The sequence below is a fragment of the Dama dama genome, chromosome 18 (assembly GCF_033118175.1).
Source record: "Dama dama isolate Ldn47 chromosome 18, ASM3311817v1, whole genome shotgun sequence".
Classification (NCBI taxonomy): domain Eukaryota; kingdom Metazoa; phylum Chordata; class Mammalia; order Artiodactyla; family Cervidae; genus Dama; species Dama dama.
In genome coordinates this window covers 100,838,814-100,858,419 of record NC_083698.1, presented here as the reverse complement: position 1 = coordinate 100,858,419, position 19,606 = coordinate 100,838,814, and the positions used below count along the sequence as shown (strand labels likewise).

General features: G+C 53.4%; 2 gene segments (V, D, J or C); both read right to left on the bottom strand.

Annotated features, from left to right (window-relative positions):
* Positions 1-450: 450 nt before the first annotated feature.
* LOC133073085 (T cell receptor beta constant 1-like) lies at positions 451-7,440 on the bottom strand. The segment is given in 7 exon segments: positions 451-681; positions 958-1,064; positions 1,219-1,236; positions 1,910-2,296; positions 5,250-5,360; positions 6,085-6,092; positions 7,355-7,440. Coding segments are annotated over 7 exon segments (738 nt in total).
* A 2,001-nt stretch (positions 7,441-9,441) lies between these two features.
* Positions 9,442-16,687, bottom strand: LOC133073084 (T cell receptor beta constant 1-like). The segment is given in 6 exon segments: positions 9,442-9,699; positions 10,025-10,131; positions 10,294-10,311; positions 10,730-11,116; positions 15,918-16,160; positions 16,606-16,687. Coding segments are annotated over 6 exon segments (858 nt in total).
* Between the last annotated feature and the right edge of the window lie 2,919 nt (positions 16,688-19,606).

The following is a 19,606-nucleotide window of genomic DNA, read 5'->3' as shown; positions in this document are numbered from 1 at the left end:
GCCACCATCTGCCCTCAAAATGCAGGTTTTCCAGAGCCCAACTTCTTGTCCTTCAGATTAACCCTACAAATGGGGGCCCAGAGTGCCTGGATGTGGACCACAGCATCCCATGAGGATGAACAAGAGGAAGTGGAATTGGTCAGAGAAGAGGACCTATCACTCCATATGCCTCTCTGTGTGTGTATGTGTGTGTGTGTTAATCACTCAGTCGTGTCCAACTCTTTGTGACCCTATGGACTGTAGCCCACCAGGCTTCTCTGTCCTTGGGATTCTCCAGGCAAGAATACTGGAGTGGCTTGCCATTCCCTTCTCCAGGGAATCTTCCTGACCCAGGGATCGAACCTGGGTCTCCTGCACTGCAGGCAAATTCTTTACCGAGCCTGAGGGGTGGTGATTTCCCCAAATCAGAGGTAGATGAATGAAGGGCAGGATACCACAGACACTCCTGGACACAGTCAAGCCCATCATGACACTTTTATTGATTCAGTCAATTTTAGGTTTGGGATGCGGCATTCTACCTGCAGGGAAGCTGAGGGAAGGGGCAGACATCCGTAGAGGAAGATGAGAGAGAAACTCTTGAGGAACATAGACTGGAAAGATGTTAAGGAGAATCCAAGGCCATGATAAAGAATGACTCGGGGTGCACTTTTGGAGCTGGTCTCAGGAATCCTTTTTCTTAACCTGAGGAAGAGAGGATGTCGTCAGGATGCCAGGGGCCATGGACCAGTAGGACTGGGTCAGAGGATGCTGATTCTGGGGTCTGATTCTTGGGGAGGGCTCTCCGCATCCTTCAAAGCCATGTTCTGTCTGCGATGATATCTGTACTTTCTCCCCAGTCTGGCAGCCTCACTGTGACTCCACGGAGACGTCAGGACACAACTCTGAGATCCCTCAGCTCCCCTGCATGATGCTCCACACTTTCCCTTCATCACCCTCTCATCCTGCCCCCCTCCTCACCATGGCCATCAGCACCAGGGCGCTGACCAGCACAGCGTACAGGGTGGCCTTCCCCAGCAGGATCTCATAGAGGAGGGTGGCAGACAGGACACCTTGCTGATAAGACGCTGTTGGCAGGAAGGGAGAGCAGGTAGGTACCTGTGAGCAGGTATCTCTGGCCTCCTCCCCCTCTACCCCTCAACCAGTGTCCATGGCTTCTCTGTCTCTGGTTCCAGAGCAATGACCACGGAGATGAAGACAAAGAAGCAGAGGGCTACTCACCGGAAGTGACACCACAGTCTGCAAGAAAAAAGGGGGAGGGAAATGGATGAGAGACTGCATCTTCTAAAGCAGATTCAAAGCTAAGCCAGCCTTCCTCAGTCCAATAGCTGGCAAGATGCTACATCTTGGAAACAACCACGTGACCTTGGGAGTGGATCCTGCCCCAGCTGAGCCTTCCGAGAAGACTCCAGCTTTGGCTGACATCTGATTGTAGCATCTTGAAATAAACGAGCCAGCTAAGCTATGCCCAGATTCCTGATACATTAAAACCAAGCAATAATAAATATGTGGTATTTTGAGATGCTTAAAACAAAACAAATAGATGAAGAAGACCTACTAAGTTAGCTTTCAGTCAGCACTGGCCCCCAGGCTCAGAGCAGCCTCTGATCAGAGTCCCAGCACTGCCTGTACCAATGTGGCCACAGCATCCTCAGAGTCATGGGAGGAGGCAGCACTGAAGGGGATGGGGACCCACCCCTGAGACCCTGAGCTGTGCAGGCGGGCAGGGAGGGCACCCACCAGCACCGCTGAGTTGGGAGGAGGATCTGGACCTGGGGGAGGACTCAGCCCGAGGAGATGCCCTGTCCACCCTCTTGGTGGGCTCCCCCGACCCCTCCCTCTGTGTCCAGCCTTCCCGCTCCTCTCCCTGGATCTCTCCTCCGTCGGCTCTGACTCCCCCCGGCCGGCTCACCTGCTCTGCCCCAGGCCTCGGCGCTGATGTTCTGGGTAACGGGCTTGGCCCTGTCCTGCTCCCACTTGTCCTCGTCCGTGAGCCCGTGGAACTGGACTTGGCAGCGGAAGTGGTTGCGGGGGTTGTGCCAGAAGGCGGCGGTCACTCTCAGCCGGCTGCTCAGACAGTATCTGGAGTCCTCCCGCGTGGGGTCCTCCTTGTAGGGCTCAGGGTCCGTGCTGACCCCAGTGGTGACCTGCTTCCTGTTCACCCACCAGGTCAGCTCCACGTGGTCGGGGTAGAAGCCCGTGGCCAGGCACACGAGCGTGGCCTTCTGGGTCCGGTCGATCTCTGCTTCCGAGGGTTCGAACACAGCCACCTTGGGCGGGTGCACCCGGCTCAGATCGTCTGGAAGGACAGGGGTGGGGGCCAGGACCGGCCTGAGAGCTGGCTGGGCGTAGGGGCTGTGTGTGTTTGTTTGTGTTTGTGAGCATATGAGTAGGAGAAGGCAGGCAAGGGAGGCTCAGGGTTACCCTACAATAAAACCATGTAGCAGTATGTCCTGTTTGTTTGGGAGTCACCACCCACTCCTCTGCTCCTGTTCTCCCTCTGTCTGCCTGTCCCTTATACTCACCTTAGGACAAGCCCGTCTTGTCTGTCTCTAGCCCCGTAAGGTGGCCTTACAAATGGCACTGCCTGACATCTGAGCAAGTTTTCTTCTTTCATGTTATTTGATTTCTTATTCAACGAGAAAAACTTACCTGTCTTTTTTCTCATCATAATTTATAGTAGTTATTTAAATAGATAGCTAGATTGGAACCAGAATAACAGAATTCAAAGCTTGACAGTGACTTTGCCCACCAACATGACTTTAGACAACCCCTGAATGTCTCTGCATGACTTTTCCTGCTTGTGAAGGGAGAATCCCAGCACTGACTGTCCAGAGTAGGGGTGGAGATGGCCTGACATAAGGATGCAAGAAGCCTCTTCCATCAACTGGGTTAGTTGTATGTGAGCCTGGGGGCTGAGGAGTAGAGGGGATTTGAGTATAAGGGGCTTATTATGGGGTTGGGGATTTTTCTTCAAATACATACAGATGGCATATTTTTGTGCACTCACGTGAAGACAGCATTTTGTCTCAGGATGTGCTCATGAGAATAGGAGGCTTTTTTCTTTCTGGTGTCTCATAGGTCCTCCTAGCCATTCCTCTGCCTCCAGGTACCCCTGAGTTGCCTCAGCTCAGACAAATCACCATCTCCTCATATTTTAAATTCAAGCATCTTCAACCTCCTTTGTCCCTTTGATTCCACATCTTCTGTTTTTCCCTACCAGCAAGCTTCCTAAATATGCATCTGAGATCATCAAGCAACTTCTGCTCCCAGTTGTCTTGATCCATCTAAGCCTCTGGTGTGTGGCATCCTGGAGGGCCCCAGTGAAGGCATTCCAGTTAAAGCCCCTGCAGCCTTCTCATCTGACTGGCTTATTGCTTCTGGACCCTCTTGACATACATTTCATCTTGCTCTTTGCATTATGCGGATTTTTTTGTTTGTTTCTGAGCAACTCTGTTAAAGGGAAGATGTCTCAATCTAAACTTCTTTAGATGTCTGAATCAATTTCTTCCAGCCTAATTTAGGCTGGAAGAAAGGAAACAAACAAACAGACAAAAGTTCCTGTGACACCACATTTCCATGGATGGGTTTCCCCAAAGAATCTGCCTGCAATGCAGGAGCTATAGGAGATACTGGTTCAATCCCTGGGTCAGGAAAATTCCCCAGGGAAGGAAATGGCAACCCATTCCAATATTCTTGCCTGGGAAATCTCATGGACAGAGGAGCCTGGATGAGGGGTGGAGGTGGTCGAAAAAGGGTCTGATACAACTTAGCGACTGAACAATGATGACATAACAACTTGACTTCAGGGCTGGCTTCCTGGGTGTGTGACCTATGCACACATATTCACTCCCACAAGGTCACTGGCTCGTTAAAGGACCAGGGCTTGGGACCCAGGTGTACCTGTTCTGAGGTCTCCTGCTCTTCTCCACCCTGGCTGATCACGGGAATCCAGCAGTCACTGGGAACAAACACTTCAAACTGAGCCCCACTGGTTCCACCCTAACCAGTCTAACTACAGACACGCTTGCTGTTATCATATCATCCAGTAAATGCAACAGTATCAAGGGGTCGTTCCCCTCTGGAAGCTCAGTGCTTCCATCACCAGGTGACACTGAAGATCCCTTTCTAGCTCTAAGATCCCCTTGGGAATGTTCCCGGCCTCAGAAGGAAAAATATGTCTATTTGAATGTATGTCCTGCACCATTTGGCTGCTTAACCTCGAAGACCTGGTGTGAGGAGGGAGATTTCAGGCTGGGGGGGGGGGGGGTGAGGGGGCTCCATATGATGAGTAAATGCACCCAGTGGCCCAGGTTCCTACCCAGCCCGTGTGTACCTGGCTGGCAGGGGTCTGGACTTAGGTAGAAAGGAAGAGGTTGGAAACCTAAATTTAAATCCAAACTTCCAAACAGTAAATCGACAACCCCCCTCACTATCTCCGGTGGGTCTGTCTCTTTCATGTCTCTTCTCCACTCCTGCTGGTCATCTTGGTTCTCCATTCAGCAGAAGCCTGCATCTCCACCTCCCAGGAGCTGGGCTCTGCAGTGAGCCCACCATCCTGAGCTCATCCTGCCTTCCCCCTCCCCATCTCATTTTCCCCTTTGCAGCAGCTACACCGGCTCCTACCCTTCCCCCAGCCCGGATCGCCCTCAGTCTTTTTCTCCAATCAAGCCAGTCTCAGAGTCCTAATTAATCCTCTCTCCATTGCTCACCCAGTCCCCAAATACCCCAGAAAAGAAGACACTGAAGCTCCCCCATCGCCCTCTGTCCGCGTTCCCCTATCCAATACTCCCCGCCTCCTTGCAGAGCGGACCCCCCAGAGGCACAACTGGCCAGGCGCCCCAGCCCCAGCGCACCCCACCCATCTCCGGGAAGCAAGGGGCTGCGCCGAAAGGAGGGGAGAAGTCCAGATCTTACCTACGACCGCCAGCTTGGTGCCTGGGCCGAAATACTGCTCATATGAGCACGGAGGAAGAGCCCCGCACTGAAACCCCCCCACCCCCGCAGCTCCCAGCGGCTCCCGCTCGCTTCCCCGGTCCCAGCGCTCAGCTCCAGGCCAGGCAGGGGACCAAGTGCCCGGAGCAGACCCGCCCTGACCCCGCCGCCTCACGTCCCGCCCGCCGCCCGCGGCCAGTGCGCGGACACTCACCCACCACTGTCAGCCGGCTGCCGGCCCCGAAGGTCAGGGCGGCGCCTGTAAAGCACAGCCCCGGGGCGCCCCACAAAAATCGAGGCGCGCCGCCAGCACTCACCTAGCACCAGCAGCCGCGTGCCCGGCCCGAAGTACTGGGTCTGAGTCACGGCCCCCCAGCCCCGCGCAAAAACCAGCCGCGCATACCCCGGGGTCCCCAGCGGCTTCCCGGCTCACCTAGCACCAACAGCCGGGTGCCCGCGCCGAAGTACTGCGTGTCTGTGCTCACAGCCTCAGGGCTCAGCACAAAAATATCGGTCCAGCGACCCTACTGGCATCTGATCGCCCCACTTCCCTCCTAGAGCCCCAGAGCACCCCACTTACCTAGTACCACCAGTCGAGTGCCCCCTCCAAAATACAGAGGGTTATTGCTCACAGCCCGGAGGCTCAGGACAAAAACTAGCGCTACCCTCTCCGGATAGCTCGGGCTTAGCCCAGGTCCCCACCGACCCTGAGCGCAGCCCAGAAGGGAGATAGGCAGCCGACTGCCTCTCCGCATCCCTCCCTAGGGAACACTCAGGGACCCCAGATGCCCTCCTTACCCAGCACAGTCAGCTTGGAACCAGCTCCAAAGTACAGCTGCGCGGTGTTCACACAGCCATGGGGACCCAGGAGCAAACTTTGTCTTCCCTGAGGGCAGCCCGGGAGGCTCCAGCACCCACTCCCTCAAAGCCATGGTTTGGGGGGATCATCTAACCTGGGCATTCCACCCTCCTTCCCCCTGGAGAAGCATTCTTACCTAGCACAGTGAGCCTGGTCCCTGGCCCAAAGTGCTGCTCCTCATAGGAGCACAGTGGGAAGGGGCTGCCAAGAATTCCTCCCTCTTCCCCTCCTCCCCTGGAACAGTCTGGGGCCACCCTCCTCCTCCTCCCTGGATTCTCTCCCCCTCGACCTACCTCCAGAACTAGTGGACAAATGGTCCGGACATGAGGTCACCCCCAATTTTGCAGAGAATGAGCTTGACTTGGGGGCTGACATGGTGGTGAAATTGGAAGGGGCACTAGGGGTGGAGGTTTAGCTGGACTGGGAAGTGTTTCAGGCTAGACCCTGCCTCTTATTACTTCTGTGACCTGAAACCTCCCTGGCCTCAGTTTCTCCATCTGAAAAATGGGATAATATCTTTCCCACAGGATTGTTGTGCTTAATGAATTTTACACCTGCAATGCTTTCAAACGGTGCTACTGAAGAAGACTCTTGAGAGTCCCTTGGACAGCAAGGAGATCAAACCAGTCCATCCTAAAGGAAATCAATCCTGAATAGTCATTGCAAGGACTGATACTGGAGCTGAGGCTCCAATACCTTGGACACCTGATGCAAAGAGCTGACTCATGGGAAAAGACCCTGATTCTGGGAAAGATTGAGGGCAGGAGGAGAAGGGGGTAACAGAGAATGAGATGCTTGGAAGGCATCACTGAGTCAGTGGACATAAGTTTGAGCAAACTCAGGAAGCTTAGCATGCTGCAGTCCATGGGGTCTCAAAGAGTCGGACACGACTTAGCAACTGAACGACAAGTACTTTGTCAAAAGCCAAGTTTTATGGAAAGCACTGGTTCTTGATCCCACTCTGATGGCTTGATTCTTCGTGTTCCTGGGAAGCTGAGTGTGGAGCAGGGAGAAGCAGAGGTGATCAGAGTCCAGGTCCCTGTGAGACCACATAGGGACCCGCTCCAGGGACTTCTCCCAGCCACTCTCCCCATCTTGAGCTGGGAGCTAGGTTCCAGGTGGGCTGCGTGGACCTATTTTCTGAGGCAGGGTTTTTTGTAAAAGCACTTCCTATATCTGAATCATTGTGCCTCCCCCCCCCAAAGTCCCACAATGTTACACTGTGATACAAAAAAATCCTCTCCTCTGGTGCCCCTCCTCCAGCTACTGGGCAGAGGCCGGAAGTGCAGGTGGCAGAGCCTGGTCTGACTGATGGGGTGAGAGCAGACAGACTCAGGGTACACGGCGGGGGGGTGCTTGGGGAAAGGGGGGGTGTTAGTGGTGGGGGAGGGGGACAGGCAGGCCCCTCCTGGAACAGATGCCACCCTGAGGAGCTCTGCTGTGTCATCAGGGCTCCCCTCTGGGACTCTCTGTGCCCACCTGTGCAGATGGGCATTTATAGAGAGGTGGGTGGGAGGACCATCCACAGAGCAGGTGATGTCAGCTCAGGGCGGGAGGACTCACAGCTCTGCACTTGCTTCCTGGATGGACTCCTCTCCCTTCACTAGGGCGCAGATGTTTACTGCACGTCTACTGCATGCCTGCCTCATGCTGCAAGGATAGAGTCCATCCTCAAAGCAGGAAGTCCCAACCTGCCTTTACAGACTTGTGACTGCCATCTCTGAACCTCACAGCCAGCTGAGTGCAAGGACCAGAAGTCTATGACCTTGTAGTTTCCCATCCCATTCATATGTCTGACTCTCATGACCTCTCTCCCACTTGGATAACTGAGACCAACTCTTCCTGTGAAGAGTCTGCCACCTTCCCAGACTCTCCCTGATGGTCCCAGTCAGAAGCTGAGTGCCAGCTTCTGCCCTCTTTTCAGTTCATGTTGCTGCTATTGAGGTGTTAAGTGCTGTATGGTAAGCATTTCTACCCAGGAATTATCCCCCTAAAGAACAGGGAAACTTCTTGGGGACTGTGGCTTGGATATCTTTGTTTTCTTGAGGTTACTGAAAAACATTGCAATGACATGTACTTAATACGTAGTCTACTCTGCTGATACACATGTGCTGACATGTGTGTATGCATGTTTGTTGGTATAAACACAAATACTCGTGCTAGAATGCATGCATGCATTAGATTGAGGAGGCTGTGTGCTGCAGGCCTGGGGGGGCGGGGCGGTGCGGGCGGTGTCACTGTCTGTGCAGGAAGGCCTGAAGGTGATAACTGCTTTGAATTGGGTCACTTTGGGTGAGCTCTCTGATTTATTCATTTCTTTAAAGATAATTTATTAGGTGAGTACACTGAACCAAGATATATGCTACATCCCAAAGATACTGTAATAAAACACTACTTGGTCCTCAAGGAGGTGACCTTCAAGTGGGGGTGTCAGACAATGAAAGGGGTAGTTTCCATCAAGTGAGGTTAATAGCAGGAAGGAAGTGGGCACAGGGCACAGTGATAGCAAAACACAGAGGGCATTTCATGCAGTCTCATGGAGTAAGGGGCAAAGATGCTCCAGAGAAGGCTACTAGCTGGGGAAAATGTCATCGCTGAGTCTGCAAGGATGAGTGGGAGTTTGTGTAGGTGTCATTCCAGGCAGAGGAGTGCAGGATGGCCTGAGAGCCAGTGGCTTAGAAGGCTCAGGGGTACAGTAGTGGGGGTGAGTGTGGACACAGAGGTGGAGAGCAATGGTGGGTCTTTTATGCCATCCTGAGGACTTTGGGTTACATCACCATAGTGACAGTGTGACGATAAAGAGCTTTGGAAGGATTTCTAGAAACAACAATAGAGCTGATCCTTTGTTTTAGGAACTTTATTTTCTATCCTTCCAGGTGGCTTCCTCCCAGGTGTCTTGCAGGGCTCCCAGGTGGCACAGTGGTAAAGAATCTGCCTCCCAGTGCAGGAGACATGAGAGACGTGGGTTTGATCCCTGGGTTGGGAATATCCTCTGGAGTAGGAATTAGCATCCTACTCCAGTATTCTTGCCTGGGAATAACGATGGACAAAGGAGCCTGGCGGGCTACAGTCCATGGGGTCACAAGGAGTCAGACACAACTGACTGAGCACAGAGTGATCAGGGGACTTCTTCACATCTACTTAATTCACCTGAGTGAAGTTTATAACTAGCTTTGTAACTTAACCCGGAGACACATCTGCTACTGAGCAGAGATTTCCAAGTCAGTGATGTTTCTTCTTTCCAGCTGGAAACGCTCTTTGGTGGTGAATGAAGCCTAGTAATGCTCCTGGTGAGAGAGTTGAAATGAGCACCCTGGGGTCATGACCACTCCCCAGCAGGCACACCTGTGTGATTTAGCTCTTCCTCGGAGCACCTTTGTCCAGGTAGGAAAGCAAGTTCCTAGAGGCAACACTGCTATTTTTCTAGACTGCTCTAGAGTAAGCCTCTCCCTTCACCAGTCACCCCCTTCCACATGTTCCTTCCTTCACACCCCCTTCCTGACAAGAAGGAGCAGTGCCAATCACAGGCTGGGCCCCTCACACCTCCTACCTGAAAGGACTGTACTTTCCTTGAATATCTCTTGTTTATACCCAGATTGGAGTCACATGGGACTTCAGAGATGGACGGAGGAGACACTCATAAGGCAGAGTGAAAACACAACAGGCCATTTTTATTGGTTCAGCAAGTTCAGTCCCCCTAGGGTCTCCCCTGGGTTAGGGAGATCCTGGTCCTGAGAGTCTGGGGCACCCCCACATGGGAGTGGACGCTGGGCTGAGTCCAGAGATGAGAGCAGCTCTTCAGAAGCGCTGGGTAGGAATGGGAAAAGCAGAACTCACATCAGGGCAGCAACAGGCTGGAAGCTCCTGGCTCCACTTCTAAGCTGGCTTCAGGAATCTTTTCTCTTGACCTGAGGAAGAGAAGGTGTGAGGGTTACAAGGAGCCAGGAGTGCTGGGGACCGAGAGGAGGTAGGGTGTCCCACTGACAAGACAAACAGCAGGTCTCCTCCCAACACCCATCCACTGGGTTTTCTGGTGACCCCAGTCTCTCCTCCCTGGCACGGCTCTCCCATTGTGATCACACAGGTGCGAGGTGTCTTCTGAGGCCTGTGGGGGAACCCCTTCCTCCTCTCTGCCCACCTCTGGTCCTGGGGGCCTCTATGTTCCTAGGTCTGTGTTGCTGCATTTCAAGTGTCACCTCCCACCTGCCTGCCCCATCCTGGCCCCCTCCTCACCATGGCCATCAGCACCAGGGCGCTGACCAGCACAGCGTACAGGGTGGCCTTCCCCAGCAGGATCTCATAGAGGAGGGTGGCAGACAGGACGCCTTGCTGATAAGACGCTGTTGGCAGGAAGGGAGAGCAGGTAGGTACCTGTGAGCAAGTATCTCTGGCCTCCACCCCCTTTACCAACGCCCACCCCAACCAGTGTCCATGGCTTCTCTGTCTCTGGTTCCAGAGCAATGACCATGGAGATGGACACAAAGAAGCAGAGGGCTACTCACCGGAGGTGACACCACAGTCTGCAAGAAAAAAGGGGGAGGAAAACGGATGAGAGACTGCATCTTCTAAACCCGATTCAAAACTAAGTCAGTCTTTTAGTCAGCACCGGCCCCCAGGCTCAGAGCAGCCTCTGATCAGAGTCCCAGCACTGCCTGTACCAATGTGGCCACAGCATCCTCAGAGTCATGGGAGGAGGAAGCACTGAAGGGGGTGGGGACCCACCCCTGAGACCCTGAGCTGTGCAGGCGGGCAGGGAGGGGACCCACCAGCACCGCTGAGTTGGGAGGAGGATCTGGACCTGGGGGAGGACTCAGCCCGAGGAGGTGCCCTGTCCACCCTCTTGGTGGGCTCCCCCGACCCCTCCCTCTGTGTCCAGCCTTCCCGCTCCTCTCCCTGGATCTCTCCTCTGTCGGCTCTGACTCCCCCCGGCCGGCTCACCTGCTCTGCCCCAGGCCTCGGCGCTGATGTTCTGGGTGACGGGCTTGGCCCTGTCCGGCTTCCACTCGTCCTCGTCCGTGAGCCCGTGGAACTGGACTTGGCAGCGGAAGTGGTTGCGGGGGTTGTGCCAGAAGGCGGCGGTCACTCTCAGCCGGCTGCTCAGACAGTATCTGGAGTCCTCCCGCGTGGGGTCCTCCTTGTAGGGCTCAGGGTCCGTGCTGACCCCAGTGGTGACCTGCTTCCTGTTCACCCACCAGGTCAGCTCCACGTGGTCGGGGTAGAAGCCCGTGGCCAGGCACACGAGCGTGGCCTTCTGGGTCCGGTCGATCTCTGCTTCCGAGGGTTCGAACACAGCCACCTTGGGCGGGTGCACCCGGCTCAGATCGTCTGGAAGGACAGGGGTGGGGGCCAGGACCGGCCTGAGGGCTGGCTGGGCATAGGGGCTCTGTGTGTGTGTGTGTGTGTGTGTGTGTGTGTGTGTGTTTGTGAGTGTTTCTGTGTTTTTGTGTATGAGTATATGAGTGTGATTGCAGCCATGAAATTAAAAGACGCTTACACCTTGGAAGGAAAGTTATGACCAACCTAGATACCACATTAAAAAGCAGAGACATTACTTTGCCAACAAAGGTCCATCTAGTCAAGGCTATGGTTTTTCCAGTGGGCATGTATGGATGTGAGAGTTGGACTGTGAAGAGAGCTGAGCACCAAAAAATTGATGCTTTTGAACTGTGGTGTTGGAGAAGACTCTTGAGAGTCCCTTGGGCTGCAAGGAGATCCAACCAGTCCATCCTAAAGGAGATCAGTCCTGGGTGTTCATTGGAAGGACTGATGTTGAGCTGAAACTCCAATACTTTGGCCACCTCATGCGAAGATTTGACTCATTTGAAAAGACCCTGATGCTGGGAGGGATTGGGGGCAGGTGGAGAAGGGGAAGACAGAGGATGAGATGGCGGGATGGCATCACTGACTCAATGGACATGAGTTTGAGTAAAATCCAGGAGTTGGTGATGGACAGGGAGGCCTGGTGTGCTGCAATTCATGGGGTCACAAAGAGTCGGACACGACTGAGCAACTGAACTGAACTGAACTGATGTGAGTGTGAGAAGGAAGGGAAGGGGGCCACAGGGTCATCCTAAAATAAAATATTGTAGCAGTATGGATACCCCGGTGGCTCAGAGGGAATCTGCCTGCCAATGCAGAAGACGTGGGTTCGATCCCTGAGTTGGGAAGATCCCCTGGAGAAGGAAATGGCAACCCACTCCAGTGTTCTTGCCTGGGAAATCCCATGGATAGAGGAACCTGGTGGGCTACAGTCCATGGGGTCGCCAAAGAGTCGGACACGACTGAGGGACTGAGCGTGCATGCAAGCAGTATGGCCTGCGTATTTGGGGGGTCACCACCCCACGCCTCTGCGCTCAGTCTCTGCCTGCCTGTGCCCGTACTCACCCAGCCACAGGCCTGTCTCCTGTGTCTCCAGCCCCAATGGTGGCCTTACAAGTGGCACCACCCAAACTCTGAGCAAATTCTCTTCTCTTACATTATGGTTTTGTTATTCAACATGAGAAGCTTACTTCTCTACTTCTCACCGTAATATATAGTAGTTATTTAAATAGAGCACCGGATGGAACATGAATAACAGAATTCAAAGCTTAGAAGTGGCTTTAGATAGTCTCTGGATGTCTCTGCATCATTTTTCCTGCTTGTGAAGGGAGAAGCCAACAGTGACTGTCCGCAGTGGGGGTGGGCATCACCTCATCTATGGATGCCAAAAGCCCTGTCCTCTGCTGGGAGTGAGTCTGAGGGGTTGGCCAGTAAGATGATTTGGGGATAAGGAAGTTATTTGACGGCTGTTTTTTATTTTTTCAGATGACAATGTACTAATGATATATTTTTGCATACTCATGTGAAGACAGCATTTGTCTTAGGGCGTACTCATCAGAATGCTGCTGCTGCTGCTAAGTCGCTTCAGTCGTGTCCGACTCTGTGCGACCCCATGGATGGCAGCCCATCAGGCTCCTCTGTCCATAGGATTCTCTAGGCAAGAACACTGGAGTGGATTGCCATTTCCTTCTCCAACCAGTCGGAATGGGAGGTTTTCTTTCTTTCCAGTGCTTCAGGTCAACCTAGCCATTCCTCTGCCTGCCGGTACCCCTGAGCTGCCTCGGCTCAGAGAAATCGCTGTCTCCCCTTGTTTTAAATTCAGGCATCTTCAACTTTCTTTGCCCCTTTGATTCCAGCTGTTCTACTTTTCCCTACCGGCTAGCTTCGTAAATATGCATCTGAGGTCATCAGAGCAACTTTCACTTCCAGTTGTCTTGATCCAGCTAAGCCTCTGGTGTGTGGCATCCCGGAGGGCCCCAGGTGAAGGCATTCAAGTTAAAGCCCCTGCGGCCTTCTCATCTGACTGGCCTATTGCTTCTGGACCCTCTTGACATACATTTCATCTTGCTCTTTGCATTATACGGATTTTTTTGTTTGTTTCTGAACAATTCTGTTAAAAGGAAGACATCTCATTCTAAACAGATGTAGTTTAGCCTAGAAGATTAAAAAAAAAAAGTTCTGACACTTGCTATTTCCATGGATGTGACTTAACTTCAGGGCTGGCTTCATGAGGGTGTGAACCATGTAGTCCCCACTTAGAAGGCCTCCCTGCTTGATATAATGTGCTGGTGTCACCACTGTGAAATTCTAAATAATTTTTTAAACTAAAGCCTTAGGTGTTCATTTTGAGGTAGCCCTGGGCTTCTCTGGTGGCTCATTCGGTAAAGAATCTGCCTGCAATGCAGGAGATCTGGGTTCAATCCCTTGATCAGGGAGACCCCCTGGAGAAGGAAACAGCAACCCACTCCCGTCTTCTTGCCTGGAGAATTCTATGGACAGAGGAGCCTGGTGGGCTACAGTCCATGGGGTTGCCGAGTCAGACACGACTAAGTGACTAACACTTCACTTCACTTTCTGCCTTCCATCAGGCCGGGGGCCCTGTGCTGCACTTCAAACCTTGTGACTGTCCCTCTGTCCCAAGGGCTTTACTGGCAGACCGGAAATGAAATGGAAATCTCCTGACTTCTCTCTGTTGCACTGGTTCCATCAGGCTTTCTGCTCTTGGCCTGGTTCTTCACTCTCTGGCAAAGTCCCTGCCTCTGGGGTTCTACCAGCCCTCCAGGGGCATTACAGAATCGACTCCTCTGACCCCCTCACCCAGCAAACACTCAGCACTTACTGGAAAAATTACAGACGCATTTTTGAGCCATGTGATGTTGATGTGTTGGGCAGAAGGAAGCAGGACCTTCCTTACACGCTGAAGTACTGGCTACATGGCTCCACGATGAGGGTGAGTAAGTATCCCCTCCCTGTTTGTGAGTCCCCGTGGGTGGGCTCGCCCATGTGGGGACACCTGTGTGTGTCCTGGTGAGCTTTGCTGGTGCGTGCTTGGATGTGGGCTGGAGAGCCTCAGACAGAACTCTGAAGTTTACCTGTGCTGTTCCCAGCTCACTTCTTACAGCCAGCCAGCCCTCCTCCTCATGCTTATCCTGCCCCTCCATTGGCACTGGGTTCCCCCGATGTCCCAGTGACTGCCTAGAGGAGGGGCAGGGGGGAGACCACTGAATTACAACAGGTCTGCTAGATACTCTAGGATACTCCCCACGCAGCTACTCCTGCACTTCTCAGAGCAGTGTCAGCAGCAGGTCTTGTTGATGATTTTCAATCCGAGGGAAGGTTCCCACAGATTCACTTGCCCAGGGTCATCAGAGCATTAAAGGACCAGGGCTTGGGACCCAGGTGTACCTGTTTTGAGGTCTCCTGCTCTCCTCCACCCTGGCTGATCATAGGAACTCAGCTGTCATTGGGAACAAACACTTCAAACTGAGCCCCACTGGTTCCACCCTAACCAGTCTAACTACAGACACGCTTGCTGTTATCATATCATCCAGTAAACGCTACAGTATCGAGGGGTCGTTCCCCTCTGGAAGCTCAGTGCTTCCATCACCAGGTGACACTGAAGATCCCTTTCCAGCGCTAAGATCCCCTTGGGAATGTTCCCGGCCTCAGAAGAAAAATATGTCTATTTGAATATATGCCCTGCACCATCTGGCTGTTTAACCTCAAAGACTGGTGTGAGGAGGGAGATTTCAGGCTCGGGGGCGGGGGATGGTGGTGGTGAGGGGGTTCCACATGATGAGTAAATGCACCCAGTGGCCCAGGTTCCCACCCAGCCTGTGTGTGCTATACACACAGCCTGGCCGGCAGGGGTCTGGACTTAGGCAGAAAGGAAGAGGTTGGAAACCTAAATTTAAATCCAAACTTCCAAACAGTAAATTGACAAACCCCACCTGTTTGGATTCTTTCCCTCACTGCCTGGTGTTTATCTGTCTCTTTCAAGTCTCTCTTCTACTTTCCCTCCATCATCCTTTTCCTCCTGGGTCAGGAGTGGAAGCCTGCATCTCCTCCTGCCTGGAGCCAGCTCTGCAGGGGGCCCACCCTCCTGGACTCATTCCTGCCGGTTCCTGCGCGCCCTTAGCCCCCCCCCCCCCCCCCCGCCCCAGCTCATTTTTCCCTTTGTGGCTGCTACACCCACTTCTACACTTCCCTCAGCCCAGATCGCCCTCCTCAGTCTTTTTCTCCAATCAAGCAGCTCTCAGAGTCCTAATAAATTCTGTTTTTCGCCATGGCTCACCAGGTCCCTAGTATCTCAGGGAAAAAATAAAAAAGACCAAAGCCCCCCCACCCCCCTTGCCCTACCTCTCTGTTCCAGGACTATGAGAACCCCAGTCCTGGCCCCTCATCCCTTGCAGAGCTGACTCTACAGGTGGACAACGTGGCCACACACTCCAGCCCACCCCACCCATCTCCGGGGACAAGAGAGGCCGCGAAGAGAAGGCAGGGAGGCGTTCAGATCTCACCTGTGACCGTGAGCCTGGTGCCGGCGCCAAAATACCGCTCTCTGGCTCACAGAGTCGCAGTCCCGCAAGCAAACCCCTCAGAGCATAGCAGCTCGCCCTCCGGGACCCAGAGCCCGGCTCCAGCGCAGGGAGGGGACCAAGTGCCCGGAGCCGACCCACCCTGACTCTGCCGCCCGCGGCCAGCGCGCCGACACTCACCCACCGCGGTGGGCGCTCCGCCGGCCCCGGAGGTCACGGCGGCGCCGGGGCGCCCCACAAAGAAACCGAGGCGCGCCGCCCGCACTCACCTAGCACCAGGAGCCGCGTGCCCGGCCCGAAGTACTGCGTCTCTGAGTCACGGCCCCCCAGCCCCGCGCAAAAACCCGCCGCCCATCCCTCGGGTCTCCGGGGTCGTCCCAGCTCACCTAACACCAACAGCCGGGTGCCCGCGCCGAAGTACTGAGTGCTTTGGCTCACAGCCCCGGGACTCAGGACAAAAACCAGCCCTGCCCTTCTCTGATGCCCCGACTCAGCCCAGGTCCCCGCCGACCCTGAGCGCAGCCCAGAAGGGAGATGGGCAGCCGACTGCCTCTCCGCATCCCTCCCTAGGGAACACTCAGGGACCCCAGCTGCCCTCCTTACCCAGCACAGTCAGCTTGGAACCAGCTCCAAAGTACAGCTGCGCGGTGTTCACACAGCCCTGGGGACCCAGGAGCAAACTTTGTCTTCCCTGAGGGCAGCCCGGGAGGCTCCAGCACCCACTCCCTCAAAGCCATGGCTTGGGGGGATCATCTAACCTGGGCATTCCACCCTCCTTCCCCCTGGAGAAGCATTCTTACCTAGCACAGTGAGCCTGGTCCCTGGCCCGAAGTGCTGCTCCCCATAGGAGCACAGTGGGAAGGGGCTGCCAAGAATTCCTCCCTCTCCCCCTCCTCCCCTGGAACAGTCTGGGGCCACCCTCCTTCTCCTCCCTGGATTCTCTCCCCCTCGACCTACCTCCAGAACTAGTGGACAAGTGGTCTGGACATGAGGTCACCCCCAATTTTGCAGAGAATGAGCTTGACTTGGGGGCTGACATGGTGGTGAAATTGGAAGGGGCACTAGGGGTGGAGGTTTTGCTGGACTGGAAAGTGTTTCAGGCTAGACCCTGCCTCTTATTACTTCTGTGGCCTGAAACCTCCCTGGCCTTAGTTTCTCCATCTGAAAAATGGGGTAATATCTTCCCCAGGGGGTTGTTGTGAGTGCTTAACAAATAACACAGCTTCAAGTACTTTGTCCAAGGTCAAGTTTTGTGAAGATCCCACTCTGACTGCTAGATTTTTCACATTCCTGGGAAGCTGAGTGTGGAGCAGGGAGAGGCAGAGGTGATCAGAGTCCAGGTCCCTGTGAGACCACATAGGGACCCGCTCCAGGGACTTCTCCCAGCCACCCTCCCCATCTTGAGCTGGGGGCTAGCTTCCGGGTGAGCTGCGAGGGTCTATTTTCTGAGGCAGGGCTTTTTGTAAAAGCACTTCCTCTATCTGAATCATCGTGCCCACCCCCCCAGTCCCACGATGTTACACTGTGATACAAAAAAGTCCTCTCCTCTGGTGCCCCTCCTCCAGCTACTGGGCAGAGGCCGGAAGTGCAGGTGGCAGAGCCTGGTCTGACTGATGGGGTGAGAGCAGACAGACTCAGGGTACACGGCGGGGGCTGGAGGCGGGAGGGGCTTGGGGAAAGGGGGGGTGTTAGTGGTGGGGGAGGGGGACAGGCAGGCCCCTCCTGGAACAGATGCCACCCTGAGGAGCTCTGCTGTGTCATCAGGGCTCCCCTCTGGGACTCTCTGTGCCCACCTGTGCAGACGGGCATTTATAGAGAGGTGGGTGGGAGGACCATCCACAGAGCAGGTGATGTCAGCTCAGGGCGGGAGGACTCACAGCTCTGCACTTGCTTCCTGGATGGACTCCTCTCCCTTCACTAGGGCGCAGATGTTTACTGCACATCTACTGCATGCCTGCCTCATGCTGCAAGGATAGAGTCCACCCTCAGATCGGGAAGCCCCAACCTGCCTTTACAGACTTGTGACTGCCATCTCTGAACCTCACAGCCAGCTGAGTGCAAGGACCTGAGTGCTGAGTGCAAGGTCCCTGACCCTGTAGTTTCCTATCCCATTCATACATCTGACTCTCATGACCTCTCTCCCACTTGAATAACTGAGACCAACTCTTCCTGTGGAGAGTCTGCCACCTTCCCAGACTCTCCCTGATGGTCCCAGTCAGAAGCTGAGTGCTAGCCTCCGCCTCCATTATAGTAACTCACATTGCTTGTATATTGACTGTTTCTATCCATGAATTATCCCCTAATGAACAGGGAAGATTCTTTTTTTAAAATATAAATTTATTTATTTTAATTGGAGGCTAATTACTTTACAATATTGTAGTGGCTTTGCCATACATTGACATGAATCAGCCATGGGTGTACATGTGTTCCCCAGCCTGAACCCCCCTCCCACCTCCCTCCCCATCCCATCCCTCCGGATCATCCCAGTGCACCAGCCCTGAGCACCCTGTCTCATGCATCCAACCTGGACTGGCGATTAGTTTCACATGTGATAATTTACATGTTTCAATGCCATTCTCCCATATCATCCCACCCTCGCCCTCTCCCACAGAGTCCAAAAGACTGTTCTATACATCTGTGTCTCTTTTGCTGTCTCACATACAGGGTTATCGTTACCATCTTTCTAAATTCCATATATATGCGTTAGTATAGTATATTGGTGTTTTTCTTTCTGGCTTACTTCACTCTGTATAATAGGCTTGGGAAGATTCTTGAGGACTGTGACTTGGATGTCTTTATTTTCTTGGAGGTTAATAGCAAACATTGCAATGACATATGCTTAGCAAGTGGTTGGCTATTCGCATTCATATGTATTCAGAGATGTGTGTATATGCATGTGGTTGTATATGAGGCACCCATGTTAGAATGCACACGTGTATTGCAATAGAGAAGGCTGTGTGCTGCGGGGCTGGGAGGGAGAGGGTTGCTGTCTGTTTCAGGCAGGCCTTAGGGTGATATCTGCTCCTGAATTGGGTCACTGTGGGTGAACTCACTGATTCATTCATTGATTCCAAGATAATTTAATGGAAGCGTACACTGAACACGGGGTTCCCTCATGGCTCAGATGGTCAAGAATCTGCCTGCAATGCAGGAGACCTGGGTTCCATCCCTGGGTCCGGAAGGTCCCCTGGGAATGGGAATGGCTACCCCCTCCAGTATTCTTGCCTGGAATATCCCATGGACAGAGGAGCCTGGCAGTCTGCAGTCCATGGAGTAGCAAAGACTGAGCAACTAACACACACACGCTGAACCAAGGTACTATGCCACATCCCAAGGCTACTGAAATAAAACACAACTTTGCCATCATGGAGTGACCTTCAAGTGGGGGTGTCAGACAAGAAAAGGGGTAGTTTCCATCAAGTGTCAGTGGTAGGAAGGAGGTGGGCACAGGGCATTGTGGTAGCAAAATGCATGATGCATTTCATCCAACATTATGGGGGTGGTGTAAGAGGCATAGAAGCTCCTTATAGGAGAAGATATCACTGGTAAATCTTCAGGGATCAGTAGGAACTTACGTATTTGTCATTCCAGGTAGAGGAGTGCAAGATGATCTGCAAGCCAGTGGCTCATAGGGTTCAGGGTGACAGGAGTGAGGGTGAGTGTAGACAAGGAGACGAAGGACAACGGTGGTTCTTTTATGCCGTTTTGAGGGCTTTGGGTTAAGTCACCATGGTGACCGTGTGACAATAAAGAGCTTTGGAAGGATTTCTAGAAATAGCAAGAGGGCTGATCCTTGGTTTTAGGGAACTTTATTTTCCATCCTCCGAGGACTCATCAGGGGACATTTTCACATCTACTTAATTCACTTGAGTGAAATTGATAACTGGCTTTATAACTTAAACTAGAAGACACATTTGCTACTGAAAACAGAGTCCCAAGTCAGTGGCTTTTCTTCTCT